The 22,103-nt window shown below is 39.3% G+C and overlaps 1 protein-coding gene across 1 annotated transcript in view; it reads right to left on the reverse strand.

Moving 5' to 3' along the window:
- ush2a (Usher syndrome 2A (autosomal recessive, mild)) overlaps window positions 1-22,103 on the reverse strand; it is a 428,293-nt gene that overhangs the window by 327,588 nt on the left and 78,602 nt on the right. The window contains exons 16-26 of the mRNA XM_057848749.1: window positions 12,901-13,184; window positions 12,357-12,582; window positions 12,135-12,272; window positions 11,877-12,057; window positions 8,586-8,749; window positions 8,318-8,476; window positions 8,001-8,229; window positions 7,795-7,918; window positions 7,573-7,720; window positions 1,941-2,222; window positions 695-870 (exon numbers count right to left, since the gene is read on the reverse strand). Coding sequence (XP_057704732.1) covers window positions 695-870; window positions 1,941-2,222; window positions 7,573-7,720; window positions 7,795-7,918; window positions 8,001-8,229; window positions 8,318-8,476; window positions 8,586-8,749; window positions 11,877-12,057; window positions 12,135-12,272; window positions 12,357-12,582; window positions 12,901-13,184 — 2,111 coding nt within the window. The remainder of the gene's footprint in view (window positions 1-694; window positions 871-1,940; window positions 2,223-7,572; window positions 7,721-7,794; window positions 7,919-8,000; window positions 8,230-8,317; window positions 8,477-8,585; window positions 8,750-11,876; window positions 12,058-12,134; window positions 12,273-12,356; window positions 12,583-12,900; window positions 13,185-22,103) is intronic.

The following is a 22,103-nucleotide window of genomic DNA, read 5'->3' on the forward strand; positions in this document are numbered from 1 at the left end:
CTTTCAGCATGACAATGATCCCAAACACACAGCCAGGGCATGAAAGGAGTGGCTTCGTAAGAAGCATTTCAAGGTCCTGGAGGGGCCTAGCCAGTCTCCAGATCTGAACCCCATAGAAAATCTGTGGTGGTCCGTGTTGCCCAACGACAGCCCCAAAACATCATTGCTCTAGAGGAGATCTGCATGGAGGAAAGGGCCAAAATACCAGTAACAGTGTGTGAAAAGCTTGTGAAGACTTACAGAAAACGTTCGGCCTCCGTTATTGCCAACAAAGGGTACATAACAAAGTATTGAGATGAACTTTTGGTATTGACCAAATACTTATTTCCCACCATGATTTGCAAATAAATTATTTAAAAATCAAACAATGTGATTTTCAGTTTTTTTTCCCACGTTCTGTCTCTCATGGTTGAGGTTTACCCATGTTGACAATTACAGGCCTCTCTAATATTTTCAAGTGGGAGAACTTGCACAATTACAGGTTGACTAAATACTTATTTGCCCCACTGTACATACCTAAGGGGTTGAATAATTTTGTCAATGAAGTAATCACAGAAAGTTCATAAATGTGAAGATTCCCAAAAATCTTTTTGTTATTTCATTTAAATAAATGTCAAACTTGCAAAAACACTTATCTACTGTGGGGGTTGAATAATTTTAAACACAACTGTAAAAGATAATGTTTACCACTAACCTGGCTGATAACTGGAGGAGAATAGGTGTTGTTTGTCTGTTCAACCAGCAAATTGACATGATATTCTATGACCTGCCCTCTGGCGATGACCCCTTGACCTTCCAAAGTACTCCATGTGACCTTTAGACTGGTGGAGGACAGTGCAGTGACATCTGGAGGAGCCATCCATTCTGGAGCTAAAGATATTGGTACATTAGCTTACTTTTTTAGTGGCTTTAGCCTCTGTTGATCTGTACTATTGATACTAGTGTTAAACAAGCATTCACAATGTGTTTTTGTTAACATAGCATCGCTTCTATACGCATATGCAAATCATTGACACACACACCCAACATTTAAATGATGTTATCATATGCTTATTACCCAGACATATAGCTCAGAGTGATGTTGGTAGCAATCGCTTAGTCTTAATGAGCCATATCATCTCTTTGAAATTCAAATACCTTAATGAGTACCCCCCTAAGAAAGCACACATGCACATTGCACACACATACACACTTTTCATTTCTTCCCTCATTTCACTCGTTCTCACTCACATTATGTCGAACAGTCTGCTGTGTTATTTTTAAATAAAAATCAGATTTTATTGCATCCTCTGAAATTGGGTCGTTTTTTCCCCAGTGAGCTTTTACACACCATGTTCCATTTCATTACAAGTGTACTGGATTAGAAAATGCTCCTGCAGACCAACTTCGATAATTACTGAATGACAGATTAAGAGCTAGTCTACAAATTTATTCCTGTCCAGTTTTTATTTTTCATGTTAAAAGAATAAAATATGTGGGGAAATATATTGAATAGCATGGGAGTAACAATCACATGATTAAAACACGAAATTACTGGCTATTTCATTTTTGTGAAACAGATACAAATGTGTCTGACAAAATTTTCCATTATTGCTCTAACAATATTTTTTTGTTGTACATTTCTCAGATATTTTTTTTTTCAATTCGGATGTGATCATTATTTCTTAAAATTAGTTAATTATTAATTAGTTTTTACTTTTGTTGTATGCCTTTTTTCCATGAAGTCTTTTATCTAAAGCGCTAAATTTAGGTTAAAGATATGTGAGGAAAATGTTAAAATAATTTTAATTTCTTAAATAATTACGTCAACATTACATGTTAGACATCTGTTTTCGTCGTATACTGCACAGTATTAAAATACTGTGGGGGGAAAAAATCAACACACACAAAAAAGAATTAAAAAAACAAAAGTAAACGCAAGGCAGGAATCGTGTACCAACCTCCCTCCATTGTGTGTGTGGTGGTCCACCCTGATGTGACATTTCCTGCCATGTTGACACTAACGACTCTCATCTGATAGGTGGAAAAGGCCTGCAGACCAGCCACAATTGTGCTGTTCTCAGGGGGCAAAGCTGTGCTTCTATTGCTGAGCGGTGCTTGAGACGGGATGGTTGGATCCAGCCATCCAGTGCTGACAAATACTTTTTTTCCACCAGTCGGAGGTGACAGGCTTTGAGGCTTCACCGGCCCCCGTAAAAAAAGCTCATACCTTGTGATAACTCCTGGAGGAAAAGCGGTTAAAAAGTTATGTGCAGTAGATGAAAAGTTATCCATCGTAAACACGAGATGTACATAAAGTGATGGACATGCTGACACTTTTTGCTTTAGGAATTTATGATTTAATTATCTTACGCATAAACTTACAGCTTTGCAAACTAATCGCAAAATTTGCCTGTAATATTATTGACTGATTCATTGTTGTAGTATACAGTAGAAAGAGATGCTTTGCATCATCTGGTTTTGGCTTGAAGCTGTAACAAGCCTTTAACAGAGCAGGCCAGATGTGAAGTAGGTGGGGAGCATGTTGAGAGTAACGTTGCATGAACGTGAACTTTATTTCTCTTCAAAAGCAGCCTGTGGATAACTGCACCGCAGCCTGAACCTGTCTAGACACTTTATTGCTGAATATTTAACCATCCTTGACAGATTTCCCCCCCTTTTAGGCATGTTTATGTACTTCTTAAACTGACACCTGAGAAAGGTGCTGTATTATCAGCACAATAAGAATGAATTCAACCAATGTTCTGCATCAACATTTCAATATATACAGTGTATATATACACGTATATTTCCATTTATTCACCTTAACATACAGTATATCTGTTCATTTCATATCGTTGCACATAATCCTTCTTTTTTCTCGTAACTGTGTGTTTATCTACAGTACTGCTTGCGTACAACAGGGGTCGCGTTAACCGAATATTTTCCGTCGTTGACCGATTTTTTAAAACGGCGGTGGAAAAAACTGAAGTCCATCCGTCATTTTGACAGGTTGCAATTGACACTAGAGCTGGGAATCTTTGGGCACCTAACGATTCGATTACGATTACGATTCAGAGGCTCCGATTCGATTATAAAACGATTATTGATGCACCCCCCTCCTTTTTTTTTTTTTTTTTTTTTTTTTTTTTTTTTTTTAATAAAGTTTTGTACATTTGTTCCAAAATTGTTCAAAAATACTCTCAGGCTAAACCAAACTACTATTTCAGTATCAAGTTAACATATAGCAGTAAACAAATATACAAAAATAACATTAAATAAAAAAAACTCCAGTCCCCATTCTGTATCAGCAGCTTTAAACTACATTCAATTAATTTAATGTTGTGAATCAACCGTTAAAGTTGTTAAAATTGCTCCCGTTATTCCATAATTTCCCTTTTGTCTACTTTTGACATGTGAAAGTTTTAAAACTATTTTAAAGATAGATTCAAGTCAATATTTTACCGATTTAGGAGTATTTTAGATAAAAAGTTAATTAGGTTTGCTTGGAAGGTTCGCTACAACAGCACTGCAGGGAAGTTTACTGCTTTAAGATGGCGGCCGTTTACTAACGCCCGCATCTAGCTTTTTGCAGATGTGCTGCTACCGCTACCGAGTCTATAATCCATCTAGTCCTATATAAATGATATCTACCGTAACATTATGTAGCTTAGCTGTACTTGTAGCAGCTTTTCGGCAGCAGGCAGGTATGTTGTTGTGTTTTTTTATCTCGTGGCATGAGTTGAGCTAGAGCCGTGAGTTGAGCGTTGGCATTACCCGAGGGGCCGGTTAATGAGAAGCATAATGTTTAGCTACTCCCGCTCCATTCTGTCCCGAAGCCCGCGCGGCGCGCTGAGTGTGTTGTACTTCCGCTTTACTTGGCATATTTCAATAATCGGAATTTGGATGTTTGTGAATCGTTCTCGAATCTTCCACGGCCGAATCGCGAATAATCTAAGAATCGGAAATTTTGCACACCTCTAATTGACACCCCAGTCGACAGGGTGGCGAGAGAGCATATTAATTAGCTATTGTCTCTCTTGATGCATGACGTCGTTGGCCTTACTCTGAAAAATGTCAAGGCAACTGAGTGTCCGAAGTTTCTTCAAAAAGCCCCAAAACGACGATGGTGTTGATAAAAGAGGTGAAAAAACAGGGACTGCACAAGTGGGCACGCAATTCAAGTCCATGCGCACCAGGAGGAAGGTGTGAGACTATGTTCAGGCCACAGCAGTTGAACTGTTAATTTCATTGTTCCATATGTAGCCTACCTATTGGGGCCACAGTCAGCTGTTTTTGTCACTTCGGAGAAAAAGTTACATATTCATCTCCTTGATGTGTGATGGCACGGTGTGGATTCTCTGTTAAGCTTGTTCGGACAGAATATTAATTTAAAATGAATTAAAACTAAATACTATTGAATATGTTGAAGCGGTATGCAATGTTAAGAGTCTTGTTAGCTCGAATTGCTGTGTCCAGCCGCTGTAGCTCTGCTGCTCTCTGTGAACGCTCTATTCAAGCCGGAACGCGCGAGGCTCTTATGTGTCTCTTTTACGTGACTGTGTCGTAGCCGGTAACGCGCTCGGCCAAATGGACACACAAGTACGGAAGGTGAATTATGCCAAACAAAGGGTCACCACAATGTCATTATCATCATTTTAAAAATTTAAGTGACGGGTAAATATAAATTAGGACCGGATTTTTATGACCCTGTCAGTCAAAATGACTGACAACGAAAAAGTCTAGCGCAACCTCTGGCGTACAAGGACTTTTTCTTCCATTGCTTCGGGTAGGTATGGGCCGGCACTAGGGTGTCGCCTGGCTTTTTCCACTGTTTGTTACGGCAAATATAAATGGTATGATTTGGAAAGTCGAGGCACTTCTGCTCGAGACGTCTCGGTGGAATGTCTTGGCTAGCCAGCACTTTTCTAATCTTTGCTTAATAAATGTACGGTTTATATCTTAGGTGATTATTGCTTTCTTTTTGTTCCTAAATTGTGTGTCGTCATCTCCTGTTCGTTAAGAGAATAAAAGAACCTGTAACTTTTTTTCCTTCAACAGCAAAGGCATTATGAATCTCTTCTTACTCTTTTCTATTGCTGGCATCAACCTGGAAATGGAACCTGGTTTTTGTTGTTTTTAATTGTTGTTGTCATTTTTTCTTCTTAATTGCTGAGGTTAGAGGACCTTCCAAGGTCAAAATACAGGGTCAGTATTTTGCACTTGTGAAACCAACATAACTAGTAGAGGTGTGCTAAATTTCCGATTCTTAGATTATTCGCGATTCAGCCAAAACATCCAAATTCCGATTATTGAGATAAGCGCAACTTTAAAAAAGTCAGCGCGGTCTTCGGGACACAATGAGGAACTGACCGGGAGTAAACATCAATGCTGAACTCACAGTTCTGGCTCATCTCATGCTGCTAGATAAAAAAAAAAATAATAATAATAATAATACCTGACTGCGGCCGACAGACGCTACAAACTATGCCAACATAATGCTATGGTAGATATCACATGTATAAAGAACTAGATGCGAAATGACAGACCCTGCGGCGTTAGCAGCCCGTGTATAGAAAACTTCATCAACGCCATCTTAAAGCAGTAGACTTCTCTTGAAAGCTGTTGTAGCAAACCTTGGGAGCAAACCTAATTAACTTTTAATTTAAAATACTCCAAAATCGGCAAAATCTTGACTTGAATCTATCTTTAAATGATGAAACTGTTTTAAAACTTTGAGATGACGAAAGTAGACGGAAGGGAAATTATGGAATAACGGGAGCAATTTTAACAACTTTAACAGTTGATTCACAACATTAAATTAATTAAATGTAGTTCAAAGCTGCTGATACAGAATGGGGACTTAAGTTTTTTATTTACTGTTTTGAACTGTTAACTTCATACTGAAATAGTAGTTTATTTAAGCCTGAGAGGATTTTTGTTAAAATTTTGTAACTAATGTACAAAACATTAAAAGCATCTAATAGCTGGCTCATCAATAATCGATTTACAATCGAATCGTTGCCCCTAAATCATAATCCGAATCGAATTGTTAGGTGCCCCAAGAGTCCCACCTCTAATAACTGGTTTTGACAATAGACTCCAGTCAAAGATGAACTGTGATAGGATTAAAGGGCCTATCCAAACAACGAAAATTGATACTTTATAATGCTGAAAACATTCAGCCAACAATGACTCAGTAATGAATTTACCCTTGTTTTCTCTTTCATTTCCTCTTTTGTGAAATGCCTGAATGTACGAGAACTGGCTGGGCTTCTCCCAGTCAACACGTTGAAATTATTATTGTTTTGTAACATGCTCTAAAAAAATTCAAATTATTTGTGAGAAAATGTGTGGGAAGTAGACTAGATCACATTTTTAGTGATCATTTATTTTTCTCTGAATCTATTTGTCATGGAGGAGTTTAGAGACCTCTGACTTACGTAGTTTATAACTTGTACAAATCAAATGTACAGTAATTTTCGGACTGTAAGCTGCTACTTTTTCCCCTCATTTTGAATCATGCGGCTTATAGTCTAGTGCGGCTTATTTGTTGATTTATTTGTGTTAATAGGTAACACTTTATTTGAAAGTGGCAAATTATGTCACTAACTCCATTATTGTCCAGCTCAGATCTTTTACAGCCATTCAAACGTGAGATAATTTGCCAGATGACATAAAATGACATCTTTCATAAGAATTCATTAATGCTCATGGCGGTGTCCTGTCATAATTATGATAGTCTTATGAAAGTCTTATGGTGCCACAGTCAAATAAAGTGTGACCAAATATCATAACTAGCAATTAATGAAACAACTGGAAAAGTAACTGAAGAAATAATTAGCACAGAACATGAATTTTGTTGTTATTTACATCTGTAGCGCTGCAATGCATGCTAGGAGGTATGTTGCACGACAGTTTTGACAGCAGGTGGCAGCAGAGGTTGACTGTCTCACCCAAGGGAGCAGTGATGGCCAAATGAAGCTTACTGAAGCAATGAAGCTTTGAACCAGTTGGCTGCAAATGGTTCAAAGCTTCACTGCTCATGGTGGTTCATTTGATCTTATGACAGTCTTATGATGCCGCTGTCAAATGAAGTGTTACCGGTTAATATCTTTTGGTGTAAAGATCCTATAATACAGTAAGGAAAGCTGTGGCTTATAGTCCAATGCAGCTTATCTATGCACAAATGCCGTTTTTGTGCCAAATTCGGTAGGCTTGTAGTCAAGTGCGCCTAATAGTCCGAAAATTATGCATTATTTTTGTCTCATTTTGTACTATAGCTATTTAGAAATAAAAAAATTAGGGCATAAATTAATTGTGAGCAACTTCAATTTGCTGCAGAGTTGTTAAATTCATTTCATATCTTTAAAGTTTCAAGAATACACAACATAAAGTTGTTGGTGTGAATGAGTAGATGACTACAATTCCAAATGTTTTTAAATGCTCATCCCTAGTGGGCTCTTCCTCAGGTTAAAGACACTTTAAGAGTCTCTTGGTTTATAGACAGATTTTCTCACCGCTAAGGCATCACAACAGTACAGTTGCAGTCGTGAAACTTTATAGTCCTGTAGTTTTGTTCAAATGACTCACCGTTTGGGTGAGCAGGAGGCTCCCATGAAGCAAAAAGGGTGTGAGGTCCAGTAGCAGTGACCTTGGGTGGGGATTGGTTTTGTGGGGGGGCAGCCGCTGTCAGGAGTGACAAAGGTAAAGTGGAAGTGCAGCCTCCAGATGAACATGCCTTTTCAAGAGAAGAGGAAATACCTTAATTCAGCCAAAAATCTTTTATAAAATAATAGTAGTTTTCTGACACACCTCAAGAGTGACAGTGTACTGGGTGAATGCTTTTAGACCACTTGCCATGGCCTCAGTCGATAAACCTGTGTAATGGATGACAGGCTTTGCTCCGCTAGAGGATTCCGTGGAGGACAACACAAACCTGTAGGAAACAAACGAACAAATAAAGGATTTCCTTCTCTTCTAATTTGGAGTGAATGCAAAACTGCTCCTGAAAATCTTACCTCTCCACCGGGCCTGTGTTATTTAGTGGTACGCTCCAGTTAAAGCTAGCACTGGTAGAGCCAGGTCGTCCTACAAGGTTTAAATGGAGCTGATCCAATAAAGGTGGTGCGCCTAAAGTTTGGTAGGGAGCGGTTGCGCTAATTGTCTCACCGGCAATATTAGCCGTAATAAGCCAGTAGGAATAGTTGGTGTAAGGAGACAAACCAGAGTCTGTGTATGATTCAGGCTCTTAAGAAAGATGATATGACAAAGGATGTTAGAGGACTTTACAAATGATGGAAAATATAGGATGGTGCAATCCAGCATGCACACTTACGGAAAGGATAGCTGCGCAGTATGCTGTGCAGCGGTTGCGAGTCCCTTATGAGTGTGTAGTTGAGTATGTTTGAGTTTGGGGAGTCAGGCTGATGCCAAGTCAGATTAATGGAAGAAAAGCTGAGAGCAAAAGCTACAGGGGCAGGTTGCTGAGATGGGGCTGCAAGGACACAAAAAGAGCGTGGGATCAAATTTAATAGACAAGACAACAACAAGTGATTTAGACAAACGGAGCCTAAATTTATGTGCGTATGTCTTGGAAACCAGACCTTTACTGCAGCCATAGACGTTCTCTGCACTTAAATGGCTTGCATCATGTTGACATGTGTCACATTTGTCCCCAGTAACCAGCAGCTTACAGTCACACAGTCCTGATTCGGAATTACAGGAGCCATTGACACTGCCCATAGGGTCACAATCACATGGTTGGCATCTGGAAAAACAGTAGAATGGTGAAATGTAAAGGAATTGAACAAGATAAAAGTATGTATTATTAGTAACATCCTGGAGGTATTGTATAGAATTATCAGACTACGATATTACCTGACTATGAAAACCTATTGTTATGATGAAGGCGCACCGATCGATCAGTTAGGCGATCAATAGGGGCTGATTTAATAAATTCTGGGCAACTGGTGATTGGTCGATCACTTGCTGGGTATTTTCATACTTTCACAAGCCAGACATAATGTTTACGATTGTAACATCTGCTGCTTTTTGCTTCATTAATAATGGAAGGAGTGGAATTTTTAGTTTTTCATATACCGTAATTTCCCGAATATAATGCACTTTTTTTCCCCAAAATCAACTTGTAAAATCATGGTGCGCATTATAAACGGGTACATGGATGGAGACAGAAATATATATATATATATATATATATATATATATATATATATATATATATATATATATATATATATATATATATATATATATAAACCGTTTTTTGTTTCTTTTGTTTTTTATTGACACGGCCACGTTGTGTTGAAGAAACATATGCGGCGAGCCGTTGCCGACCATTACGGTACGTGACGTCACCATTTTCTTTTGGTAATACTTCACTCTAATCGGCCGAATGATTTAATCCAGGGGTGTCCAAACTTTTTGTAAAGGGGGCCAGATTTGGTGTGGTAAAAATGTGGGGAGCCGACCTTGGCTGACGTCCTTTACGTAGAACAATATATTCAAGCAAATTTTAGCAAGCCATTCTGTGCGTCACATTTGCTTAATTTTTTTTTTTAATTAATTATTTCAACAATCTCGCAACTAGCCTTTGTGGCGTTCTCTTTCGAGTCTCTGGCTCTTGCGAAATACTATTGTGAAATTAAACTACAGTACCTTCAAGTTGCTTCAATTTCTCGCAACGTATCTTCCCTATAATCTTGTCGTACATGTAAGGGTGTCTTGTTCGATAATATCGCCTCACATTGAACTCTTTAAAAACAGTGACTGTCTCTTTGCAAATGAGGCGGACACAGTTGTTGCATATTTTAGTGAAGAAATAGTCCATTTTCCACCTATCCTTGAAGCATCGGCTGTCGCAGTCAACTTTCTTTTTTTGTTGATTGGCGCCATTTTAGAAAATTGGGGCTAAAGGGTCACACGGGTTAATGTTGCTTAGAGTGCTGCTGCCTTTTAGTGGGTAAATGAGGAGCAGCATTTAGTGTGTAAGCTACTTCATATGCTGGTAACAGTACTGCGTACCAATTTATTAAGTCTGTGTGCGGGCCAGACGTTACTGATTTTAGGATAGAGGCTGGGGGCCGGATGAAATTTGACCACGGGCCGCATTTGGCCCCCGGGCCGGACTTTGGACACGTCTGATTTAATCTGTGTTAAATTCTGCTTTTGTCACTCTTCAAAGAGCACAGAATTTAGTTTCTTGAACTCATTTGAGTCAACGTTTATGGCAGCTCCGCAACTCCGACCATAACAAACGTAACAACAGACTTCCTGTGTGTGTCCGTCAACTATATCTGTCCCTCGGGAAACTCAAACCCAAATAAAAAAAGTTCCTATTGTTATTGTCGTGTTGACAGCGATGAGCTCTCATGGATTTCAGACTTTCGTTCTCACTTTCATTTTACCGTATCAATCCATGGAAGAAACATTTATTCATCATGATGAAACGAGCAAGTTATACAGCAGCCTTTAAAAGAAAAGTCACATCTGTTTTGTTTTCTCCTAGATTCTGGTAAGTTGGAGAAGTTGTCAAATCATATTATTACCGTAAATATTGTCAGTTTATGGTAATGTTTTGAACTACCAATGTGCTATGCTTGTGCTGTGTTTCACCAGTCAGTAAAATGACATTTCTGTATCTGTACATAAGCGCTGTTTTCTTGTATTCTTCTATTTATTGGTGCTAAAATTAGGGTGCGCGTTATAAACAGGTAAAATAAATTTCCCTAGATTTTACAAGTAAATTTGGGGTGCGCATTATACACGGGTGCACCTTGTATTCGGGAAATTACGGTAGTCACTTTACTGTAATTGTTTTGCGGCCGCTAGCTGGTACTCTGTCTGTCCTTTGTGACTGAATTCAGTCAGGTAATACCTGTTTTTTACTGAATGCTCACATATGGCTCAAATTCGGACTGATCGAGCCTTAAAAAAGGTATTAAGATGCAAAAATGAAAGATTTAGATACCTGATATAATTTAGTAGTTCTCATACCCAGAAAATTCATTTCAATCAATTAAAGATGCATGTTTTTTTTTTTTCTAAATCAAATTGGGAGTGGCAAATATGTCAAAATTTGGTTATCAGTCAAAAAACTGTGATGTTAGCAAGCAGTTTTTAATATCCAACTATCCGAAACAACTAGAAAGGAAGAAGTGGTGTAAAAATGCAACACCCTACTTGAAAAAAAATGAAGGGAACATCCCCTCAAAAAGTATTGTAGCTGCTACGGCACTACGTTTTATTTATTTATTTATTTATTTATTTATCTTTATAACTCATAACTAATGCCTTAAAACCCCTCCAGAACAATATATAGTGGAATGAAAAGGTTTGGATATATATCCAGTGTGCCCAAATCTTGCCACCTAATACTTAAACGGGAAAACAACAGGATGAGAAATCCGAGAGAAACCAAAACGGTGAGAAACCAAAAGAAACCTACAGTGTAGAGCAAAAGTTTGAGCACCCTTCCCAACATATTGTATGCTATGGCATTATGTTCACAGTTTTATACATTTTCACTTCCTTTTTGACAGATCAGCTGTGTCATGAAAAAGTGTTAACTTGAACACAGTCCGTTTCCCAACATCAATAACTGTGAAAATGGTTTTCCAAAAACTAGACTGTGCATGTGTGCGTGTGTCTAACTCTATACAGCATGTGTCTAGGTCACCAGTGTGGTGTTACCCTCAGTGGAACAGCGCAGTCGGTGATCATCGGGTCAACCAACTCACATAGTCACACTTGAATACACATACACCAGCTACTGGTTGAGAGTGTTTAATGGAACAGGCCGCCATCACAACGACTATACTATATCCTACATTACAAACCAGCAATAGAGAAGGTATTTCTAAATTTATTCAAACTACCTTCCTAGGCCAGGGTTGAATCCAAAGAAAGTCTCCTGACAGCGGTCACAGCGTCGGCCTCCTACCGAGGGATGGGCGCACACACACCGGCCAGTTTGACTTTCACACTTGCGTTGGACTGCCCCCATGGGATGGCAGTCACACTCCACACACATACTCTGATCTGGAGAAAGGTAAAAACCTGAAGAGAGACAAAACATAACAATATTGTTGAAATCAAAGATTTATGCTTCCATTTAGAGCCCAAACGAAACCCACCAGGTCGGCATGCGCTGCAGTTTTTTCCATGGCGTGTTGGCGTGCACACACATTGACCTGTAGTGCTATCACACACTGAGCCAACCACTGTTCCTCTCGGGTCGCATATGCATGGTACGCAGCCTAGGAATGGCCCATCTGATACAGACACAGTAAAAAAAAAAAAATCACATGTAAAATACTTTTGATTTCACCTGAAAAGCATAAATAGACTTTTCTTACTTTGCATATCCAAACTTGTGTTGAAGTAGTTAGGGGCACAGTTAGTGCACTGCATCCCCTCCACCCCCTCTCTACACGGGCACTGCCCAGTCAGCTTATTACACACGCCTTCCAGCATAGTGCCGGTGATGTCACATGAACATGGCAGACACCCCAAAGAGTTTCGGAGCTCCAAGGTGTGATAACCATGACGACAAGAGTCACAAAGACGGCCTTCCACATGTTTCTGAAAAGAGAGGAACGAAAGATGGAATCTCATGTAAACACAGCAGCACCATGTCATCATGTGTGGCAACCATAACACAATGATAAGCCTGTTTATAGTCTTATCTCCTATCTTGCTGACTGCAAAGCTGTTTCGGGCTATTTGTCATGTTGTGGCTGATCAGATACCAGTCGAGAGCATGGACATGTGCAAGAGTGAATGATACAATGCAGAAAAGTACTTTGTTGGTCCTAATCTTGAAATGACCCTAATAATCACCCAATATAAATAAAACCGTGTGCAGCTGTGATTTTTATATAATAAACAATGAAAACTTGCCTTGCATAAACAATGGCCTGTGTAAGGATCGCAGTCTGTCCCAGGTACTGTTCCTTCTTCTGAGCAGTTGCAAGGGGTGCATGTTCCCTCTAGCCTCAAACCAGTCAAACCGCGGCCACATGAATCACAGCGCTGCCCTCCCACCCCAGGTTTACACTCACACTGCCCTCCCTCCGGCTCACAGAACGGGCTGAGAGATCCTGAGGGGTCGCAGTCGCATGGGATGCAGCCGTCTGCATTGGACAGGTTCCAATAACCAAATTCACAACGATCACAAGACAGACCTGTGAGGAGAGCAGAAGAAAGAAGTAAAATGATGAGACTAATGATGAAACACAAAAAATACATTAGAAAGTACAGTGGTGCCTCTACATACGAAGTTAATTCGTTCCAGGACCTTGTTTGTAAGTCGAAATGGTCATATGTCGAGCAGGATTTTCCCATAAGAATACATTATAATTAGAGCTGAAACAAATACTCGAGGAACTTGAGTTTAAAAATTGACCCGAGTAATTTTATTCACCTCGAAGAGTCCTTTCATTTTGCCAGCTGTAAGCATCACGTTTTGCATGGACTACTTTTAATGTGGGACAACGGCCTGATGTCACATAAGTACCAGAAGAAAATAACTGCGGCGGATAGATTTGATTTCAACCATGCATGGATATAGAGATAGGTAAGACCCTGACAGGTAAGTAACCATTAACGACAAAGAAGCTGATGAAAGCCAAGAGAAATGCACCAAGAAAAGGCAGAAAATGTCAAAAGTGTGGGAGCATTTCAAGCTGGAGACCAAGGCGAACAATTTCATATATTCACTGTTATACAGCGCTTGCATAACAATTTCCCCACCCGGCCCTACCCATGACCAGTGCCCCCGAAACCCTGATTGGGCGGCACCCCACGACCCGCCCGCCTAGCTCCCGCTCCACTGAAGGCAAAGCGATACTCGGACAAGGTAAAATGAAGTTAATAAATAAAAGTTAATAGGCAAGGCAAGGCAAATTTATTTATATAGCACAATTCAACACAAGGCAATTCAAAGTGCTTTACATCACATGAAGGTCATAAAAATCACATTTAAATCAATACAACGGAAAAACCAAGACAAAAGGTCGCATTTAATCACAAATAGAATAAAAATAAATAAATAAAAATAAAACAAAAATATAACAAAAACTACTACTAATAATAATTGAAATCAGCAATGGAGATAAGCACAAGAGGAATAGAAAGCAGGTAGATTGAAATATATAGCCAGTTATGGATATGCAGTCCTAAACAAAAGTGTTTTTAGCCCTGATTTAAAAGAGCTAACAGTTTGAGCATACTTCAGACGTTCAGGTAACTTGTTCCAGAAGTGAGGAGCATAATAACTAAATGCTGCCTCACCCTGCTTGGTTCTTGTTCTTGGAATATGCAGAAGACCCGTTCCAGACGACCTTAGGGGTCTAGAATAGCGCTACTAAATAAGATTAACGTTACTGTACCTTGCTACACGTAACGTTAGCCCTGCGGAGGGCTAGGTTTCTATTAATCATGACTACTGTCAATGCGTGTATAACGTTCCTTTCATACAGGTTTTATCTAATCTGTGAAAAAAACAGCGCTGTAGAGTGATGAGTAAAATAAAACATAATAAAGATAACCGAGATGTTGTCAATATGAGCTCAGTAGTCATTGATGATAAAACAAGCAGAACTCTGCCTAATGTGCAGGTATACAAAAGGTATCAAGAATTTATTTTGAACACTGCCAAAACTTAAAATTTAGACTTTAACTTTAGACTTAAAACTAAAACATAGCTTGACACAAATGGAAATTCAATTGAACAACGCGGGCAAAAAAACTTTTTGTGATGTGTGTTATCAAGCATAATGACATTTTAAGGTAACAAATAAGATTTTTTTCTCTTTTTACAAGATCCAGACGTTTTTTGAGTGAAAGCAATGACTTTTTTTTCCTACTCACATCTGAGATGCAATTGTTGGCTGTTTTCAACAATGCACATTGAACAAAAAAGACATTGATTGTCTGAAAATGTCAATTCAATATTTGGTGAAATGTCGTTTTCTCATGTATATTTATAATTGCTGTTAACCTAAAAAAATATGTTTTATCTGATTACTCGAATAATCGATAGAATTTTCAGTCAAATACTCGATTACGAAAATATTCGATAGCCGCAGCCCTAATGACAAATCCATTGATTCGTTCCACAGCCCGAAAAGCTACACTAAATCCTTAATAAATTCTGCTGGTACAATTAGAAATGGCAATTACACATAGCAAAACAAATGAATCATAAATAAAAATCGGAATTCAATCATCCCTGTAATAATGTAATGAATCAGGTTCTTATGTGGCAGATGTGTTTTGTGTGCTGTACCTGAACGCACCACATGGCTGACGTGACAGTGAGATACGTGCGGTAGAGATTTCACGTTCTCTTTTAATGTCCGACTGTTGTTGGTGTCAACTGCGGCGGACAGTAGCCGTGTTGTGTTGCACAAGTTCTGAAATAAATGATTAAAAACATGACGAAGCTGGCGATTTCTTTGGCGATGTTACCACAGTAATAATTGTCCACTTAACATTTAAAGACTGGCGAACGGTGGTCAAAGGAGGACCGTCGAGATTGTAGACATTCTACGGCCGTATTGTCAAGCAAGTTCACGGACGTGCACAACACGCTCATATTTTTCTATGATTTCCATCTTCATTTCAATGGTAAGCGTAACCTTTTTCTTGGAATCCATGTTGATTTCTCTCACAAGAAAGTCTGTCATGCGTACGTCTTTCGGGAAAAAGAAAAAGCGGCGAGATCATAAATTGTCTTATTCCGAGGATGTCGTCGAATGTAGAAACAAATGGCAAGTCAAATTTTACGTCGGATGTTGAGAAGATCGTGTGTCGAAGCAATCGTCTGTCGAGGTACCATAGTATATTGTAAAGATACACGATAATATCGGTTACCGATAATTATCGGCCGATAATGGCAATTATGACGTCACACAGATAATCCAGATAAAAAAAATTTAAAAAATTCAACCGATAATGCAATCCAATAATTATATACTTGATTTAGCCTCCAAATGTGCACAACCGAAGAATTGAGCACCGCCGCCTCCTCAACCCCTTCCCTCTCTGAAGCCCCTGAGGGAGGAGGGGTTGAGGAGGACGGCGTCATAGAGGAGGCAGCGTTACACAACAGGGTTGAGGCGCTCTCACTAGCGTGCGTTGATTTTTCCGTGTGTGAAATAAACGACGCTCTTGCCATCTACAAAATATGCACTGCAGAAGTTCCACGGGGCGGAAAGAAAGCGTCCTCATTCAATACCACTAACCCAGCATCCATTTAAAACTGCATCACAAAGATTTTTGGAACGAATACAAGGCTGCTGCTAGTGCGAATGCTAAAGCTATTGTAAACACAAATAAACTGAGCTAAGCTACAGGGCTTGTGACGATACAGAGACGCTGCGGCCTTCCCGGAGTCGGGTTGTTTGGGAATGCAGCCCAAAGCGGGTGGTAAACTCCGATCGGAAACACCGGCACGAGACCGAAAGTCGACAAGTAGCTGTCTTCCAACGGAGCCCGCCGCTCTGGCCGGTTCAGCAGGCCGCCGCCTCGCCCGGTTACCCGGCGGCGGGACCTCCGGCGAACACCCCGGTTTCTCGAGCGTTCCCCCACGGCGTGCGGGATGCGAGGTGCGCACCTCCGTCCGGAGCAGAGCCATGCCCCGAATACATTGCGGCAAGCCGGCCGGGGCGGGTGGTCCGGTACGAATGTAGCTGCCGCCGCCACTCCGGTTCACCACAGAGGCCTGGCGCGGGTGCTAATTTGGCGGCCGGACAGACTGAAGGGCACAGGCGGGAGGAGATGCCGGACAAGAGACGTTTTTTTTTTTTTTTTTTTTTAACCGAAATGGCCCGATAGCCAAACCCCTGGATAAAAAAATAATGCAGTTTTTACGACCACCAATCTTTGTGAAAAACATGCCGATCACATCAGTTTCACCATGGACATTTGGAGAAGTGATGTCAAGTAAGCATGCTGGTTAGATGATAATTGTAACATGTACCAAACCACACAAAGAAGGCAGCCAGTCAGCAATGCATTCAGTACGCTGTAAATTTATGACGTCTTAATCAGATCATTCATTCATTCATTCATTTTCCATGCCGCTATTCATTGTTCTTAAATCTAGTCAAATAATTTTCCCCATCTTGTTTTGAGTGTTAAAGACTAGTTAATAGACGAATGCACCAGATTATTCCACTTACTTGAACTAAATATTGCCATTTGTACTTATTAATAGAGCTGGGAATTTTTGGGCACCTAACGATTCGATTACGATTACGATTCAGAGGCTCCAATTCGATTATAAAACGATTATTGATGCACCCCCTTCCTTTTTTTTTTTTTTTTTTTTTTTAAAATGTTTTGTACATTAGTTCCAAAATTGTTCAAAAATCCTCTCAGGCTAAACCAAACTACTATTTCGGCATCAAGTTAACATATAACAGTAAACAAATATACAAAAATAACAGTAAATAAAAAACTCCAGTCCCCATTCTGTATCGGCAGCTTTAAACTACATTCAATTAATTTAATGTTGTGAATCAACTGTTACAGTTGTTAAAATTACTCCCGTTATTCCATAATTTCCCTTCTGTCTACTTTTGTCAAAGATTTAACACTATTTCATCATTTAAAGATAGATTCAAGACAAGATTCTGCCGATTTAGGAGTATTTTAGATAAAAAGTTAATTAGGTTCGCTAAAACAGCCTTCTAGAGAGGTCTACTGCTTTAAGACGGCGGCTGTTTACTTACGCCGGAAAGTCTGTCATTTCGCATCTCTGTTCAATAATACATGTTCTAACACTGACGTCGTCTGTCATTTTGCATCTAGTTCTACATATATATGATATCTAATGTAGCCGTATGTTTGTAGCAACTAGCAACTGGGCGTTGTTTGTAGCGGCTGTCAGCAGTCAGGTATGATATTTTTTATCTAGCGGCATGAGTTGAACATGATATTTACTCTCGGTCCGTTCCTCATTGCATCCCAAAGACCGCGCTGACTGTGTTTTACTTCCGCTTTACCTGGTATAATTCAATAATCGGAATTTGGATATTTGTGAATCGTTCTCGAATCTTCCACAGCCGAATCGCGAATAATCTAAGAATCGGAAATTTTGCACACCTCTACTTATTAAGCCCAAACATCTAAAAATAATGGTCATTTTTCACCTAAATCAAGAACAAATTGCTTTCAAATAATGTTTTGAACCATACATATTATTGAATAAAGAACATTTCTGACAAGTTTGTTTTTAGGATTATGTATAATAATTTATTGCTTAAAATAAGGCTATTTTCAGCTGGCTATTTTTCGTCAAGAAATCTAAGTGAAATATACTTGAAGTGCTGGCAGATAATTTCACTTATTTCCAATAGATTTACACTGAAAACAAGGGAATTTTACTAGTTTTAAAGAGTTGTGTTTTTGCAGTGTAGTAATGTTATACGTTAGGAATAGCTTACTTTTAACTCTTTCACTCCCAGCCATTTTCACCAGAGCAAGGCCCTTCGCTCCCGGCCGTTTTTTCTGGATTTTGACTGATTTTGCAAGGCCCACAGAAAATTCTGTTCTATTGCTATATAAACTTTGAACCCACCAAATGAAAGATTGGACTCTCTTCTTTCAGCAGAAAAAAAAGTAAGTTCGTATCTTTTTCCATTCTTTAGAAATCAGCATTAGAAAATAGCTTAGTTTGAGCAATTTTCTAATTTCTGATGAAAAAACGGAGAAAATGAGCTTTTTGTAAACGCATACATTTCAAACATAACTTTGACTTTAACAAAGCTATTTTTTGCATTAGTTACATCCCAAACATCTGAATAATGTTTTCGTTTTACAAAATACTATGAACAACCAGACAAATAGAGCTTTAGATAGAATAGTAACAATTTATTCACACTCAACGACTGAGAGATGACGGTTTGTCGCCGAGATGACGCCGTTGTCGCCACGTCAGCTGTGTAAACTTTTCCCTCATCGTTGTCTGTCTCACAAAGATGGATTATTTTTGCATTTCTGCGGGGTCTGCTAGGCGAGCCGCTCCACGGGGGGTTTCACTCGTTTTGCACGATCGTCCAGTGCCTGGTGTCCCAGGCGTCCTCTCGTTGTTTTGTCCGGTCGGAGCGCCGCCTGGGCTCAATCCGCCAGCGCTTTGACAATGCTGGCCGGCCGTTCACTGCTGTTGAATTGGCTTGTCTAGTCTTCCAAAATGCGCTACTGCCCTCCAGTGGCCAGTTTTATTGCTTTAAAATTGGTTTGGAGCGTTTTTCTTTGTTTCTCAGATACAGCGGAAGCTATATATGCTTCTTATTAAAAAAAACGCAAAAGACGTATAAATACGGTTGTGGGACAGTTGAGCATTTAAAAATAAAACGTATTTGTATGGTTCCGGGAGCAAATGAGTTAAAGGCATTTTTGTGCAACTTAGGTATTTACTCTGTAAGAAATTGTTGCCAAAAGTTTACCATTACACAATGTCAGACAATCGGTCTTTATTTAGATGTTGGAATTTACTACTTGTTCACATTTGATGTTGAAAAAAAGAGCAATAATTATTTTTGCAAAGTAATCTTTTCTCTTGTGTATACTTTAAAAAATGTACATAAATCTTTTAACAGAATTATCGGCTTGACATTATCGGTTATCGGTAGGAACGAGGAGGAAATTATCGGTTATTGGTATCGGTTGAAAAATGCATTATCGTGCATCACTAGTATATTGTAACCCTGATATCTTAAAAAAAAGTGGAGTAGATAGAGTCACTCTGATTTGAATCACTTGTGCATCCATATATGAGTGTGTGTGAGACCAAAAGAAATGGTGGTTGAGTGTATAAAACTGCCATCGTTAGGGCCAGGCCCTCTACATATGATGGATCACTTACCTAAGGCCAAACACTTAATTTCACTGAGCAGGAAAATAAATAAATTAAGGAACTACAAAGAATGAAAGGGGGGAAGCAAGGTAATGGAGGGATACAAAGATGGATGGAGGAACCTAAAAATACACTCAATTACAATCTACTCCCATTTTTGTGTTGAAACAATAATGGGAGAGTTCTGTGGGAGAATCTGACGTACTTACGGTACTGTGCAAAAGTCTTAGGCAGGACATCTGCCTAAAACTTTTGCACAGTACTGTATATATATATTTTTTTAATTATTAAATTTATTAGGATCATGGAAGCTTCCACTTGGGGAAAATATATACATACAGTATATCCTTTATATACATAATATAATAAAAATATACAGTACTGTGCAAAAGTTTTAGGCAGGTGTCCTGCCTAAAACCTTTGCACAGTACTGTATGTTGCAACACTTTTGACAAACCGAAAGCATTTATTTTGTAGATGGAAAAATGCTCAATAAGGAAATATTGTATTCGAATGAAGTTGTCTAAACAAACTGAAGTTAAATTGTAAACACATAACTCAGCCAGATGATACAATCAAAACCATGCATCTCTCTCTCTCTCTAGCTTTTTAATTGAAACCTAATACAGCTTTTTGGAACAAATATTGCTATGCGATTAAAATACGAATAATCATGATTCATAACCATAATTATAACGCCTCTAATTAGATTTTTTGTTGTTGTTTTTTTTAATCGAGTCTCACCCCTACTGAAACCACAACGGATCACACAGAATTAATCCTAGTGTGGAATGCATGGATACCGTTGATGATATCAAATGTCAACACAGCTTTCATAGTTTAAATGTGTATCATTTTTGGGGTTTTGTTTTAAGATTGTGTAAATGATCACTTAATAACAAAGACTAAATAACACTACAGAAGCTTTATACCAATACAACTGGGCTAGTTAAAGTGTGATATGTGGTGTGAGTGAGCAGGACTTATTTGAATATGCCATACGTATTCCATGACAGGCAATCTGTCCCTAAATGGATGCCTGGGGGCAATACAGTCCCCACAGCCGTTTATGAAGGAGCCTGTGTTCCTACTGTATGTGGTGTGTGTGTGTCTGTGAATGGTTGCGTGAATGTGCGTGTGCGCACACTGTATATTAGTGCAAATTCACAGGCCCACAAGTGTGTGTAGGTGTGTGCGTGTCTTGTTCTGCTAAGTGTGTGGCAGACACTTGGCATTACCCCCAGTGCTCCCACTTTAATGACTTTATAGATATGAGTATTTCTCGCCATAGATCATATTTCATACCAGTACAGGCACACTAAACATTTGTGACTATGACTATGTGTGCGGTGGTAATGTAAAGAATTGTATCATAATATACTGCATAGTACCAGACCTTAACAATAAAACGACAATATAATTACTGAATTTAAGACTAGAACCCTATATCACAAAACCCATTAAGTCTGTATCCATGGATCTTATTTTGGCATTATGTTTAAGTGTTTCTCTCTCAAAGTAAGGATGCTTAACCATTTGGAAAACAAGAAATGTATATGCTTTAAGAGAACCAGACAGGCTAACCACTACACTGCTAGTTTTGCATGCATTTTCAGTGTATATGACCTAGCCCTTTTATCAGTAGCCAGCTGGTTAACAGGCTCATGCATCACCATTTCAAACACTATTATGTACACACTGCACCCTGGCACCACGCTAAGAGTGTGTGCGTCTGCATGCGTGCCCGCATGTGCACATTCCAGTGGTGTCCCTCTGAAGCGTCCCTGCCATCGCTCTGCTCAAAGTATCAGCTTGGCGGTAATAAATTGCCATAATCAAATCTCATTTCTGAAAAATACCTGTGGGAGCGAGCAAACAAACAAGGACAGAAGAAAGGGACGGCGAGGGGGGGGGGGGTAAATACAAGGGGCTGCAGCAGTTTGTTTTAATCAACTTGGCATTGAATTAGAGAATTAAATAGCAGCTTAGTCCTTGATGGAATGCATTCACATCCACACATGGGCACGAAAGAAAACTTACATAAAATGGATACAGCTCAGCAAAAACAAAATTGCATGAACACATCCACTCGTACCCCCTTTCACATACACTTAGACATTACACACATTAACAACTTTAAACAAACACGTCCAAACACACACACTAGCGAGGGGCCCTTGAAAGCGAGGCTTAGCAATAACCATGATGCGTTGAGTTGAGGAGCGCTGGCCGGTTTTGC

This window comes from Corythoichthys intestinalis, chromosome 1, assembly GCF_030265065.1.
Source record: "Corythoichthys intestinalis isolate RoL2023-P3 chromosome 1, ASM3026506v1, whole genome shotgun sequence".
NCBI classification, from domain to species: Eukaryota; Metazoa; Chordata; class Actinopteri; order Syngnathiformes; family Syngnathidae; genus Corythoichthys; species Corythoichthys intestinalis.